We start from the raw sequence: 859 nt of genomic DNA, 5'->3' as shown, positions 1-859 counted from the left end.
GCCGCTTCTCATTACCTTAATTCTAGCAGGCTCGAGGCCGGGTGAGGGGCAGCGCTTGAGGTACTGATCCAGGTCCTGCTTCACGTATTCGAACACCAGGCACAGGTTGAGGCGGTTCTCTCGCTCCAGTCCGCCGCGGCAGATGTCCAGCAATCTGGGGAATAATGAGTGAGTTAATAAACAAAGAATGACATCATTTATTGCCTATAAAACATAAGAAGTCTATCAGAATAGCATTACTTGTCAGTTGTGACATCACTCACGGTAGTTATAGTGGCTATAACAACAATCATAACAAGAAACCTAAAACAAAACAATGGACAAAAGTGTTATGATAAGAGATAATATTTGGGGTTGTTTGTTATTCCAATTTCTGCTCTTCCATCACAGAGACGCAATGCTGAAATCATGACTGCTTAAAGTGAGGGTCATGAAGATGTTTATTTGCGTCTTCAAAACACGGCGTTGTTATTCCACTGGTGGACAACAATAGAAAAAAAGCAAAGATACAAGAGATAATTAAAACGGAGGAAAAACTGAATTTAATATTTGTAAACAACAATACCAGTGACAAGAACAACAGCAAGAGGCCCGTGAACGCAGCAGCAGCGACAGCCGCGCCAGTAACACCAGAGGCAACAATCAGAATCAAAGGCTAATGATAAGGATGACGTGACCAGCGCTCCAAAAGGACTCGCGCCCAATCCCCCGGAGCGAGATCAGTAACGGAAGACGCCCGCGACGCCATTGCGAGCATTACGTCACCTCCCAGGCACACCGAGGACGCGGTCGGCACTCATCCCCGGCGAACAAGGTCGTCTTGCTGACACTCGGCCCTCGCCATCATGGAGGCCCCCGC

The 859-nt window shown here is 47.4% G+C and overlaps 1 protein-coding gene across 2 annotated transcripts in view; it reads right to left on the bottom strand.

Moving 5' to 3' along the window:
- LOC119581613 (cyclin-dependent kinase 4-like) overlaps positions 1-859 on the bottom strand; it is a 5,378-nt gene that overhangs the window by 4,098 nt on the left and 421 nt on the right. The window contains exons 1-2 of one of the 2 annotated variants that reach the window (XM_037929729.1): positions 766-829; positions 16-154 (exon numbers count right to left, since the gene is read on the bottom strand). In XM_037929729.1, coding sequence (XP_037785657.1) covers positions 16-154; positions 766-800 — 174 coding nt within the window. In that variant the 5' untranslated portion in view covers positions 801-829. Of the gene's footprint in view, positions 1-15; positions 155-765; positions 830-859 lie in introns of those variants that run through there. The other variant, XM_037929728.1, reaches the window with a different exon arrangement.

The sequence above is a fragment of the Penaeus monodon genome, chromosome 15, assembly GCF_015228065.2.
Source record: "Penaeus monodon isolate SGIC_2016 chromosome 15, NSTDA_Pmon_1, whole genome shotgun sequence".
Taxonomy (NCBI): domain Eukaryota; kingdom Metazoa; phylum Arthropoda; class Malacostraca; order Decapoda; family Penaeidae; genus Penaeus; species Penaeus monodon.
The sequence above is the reverse complement of the archived record's forward strand: the minus strand, read 5'-3'. Positions and strand labels throughout refer to the sequence as shown.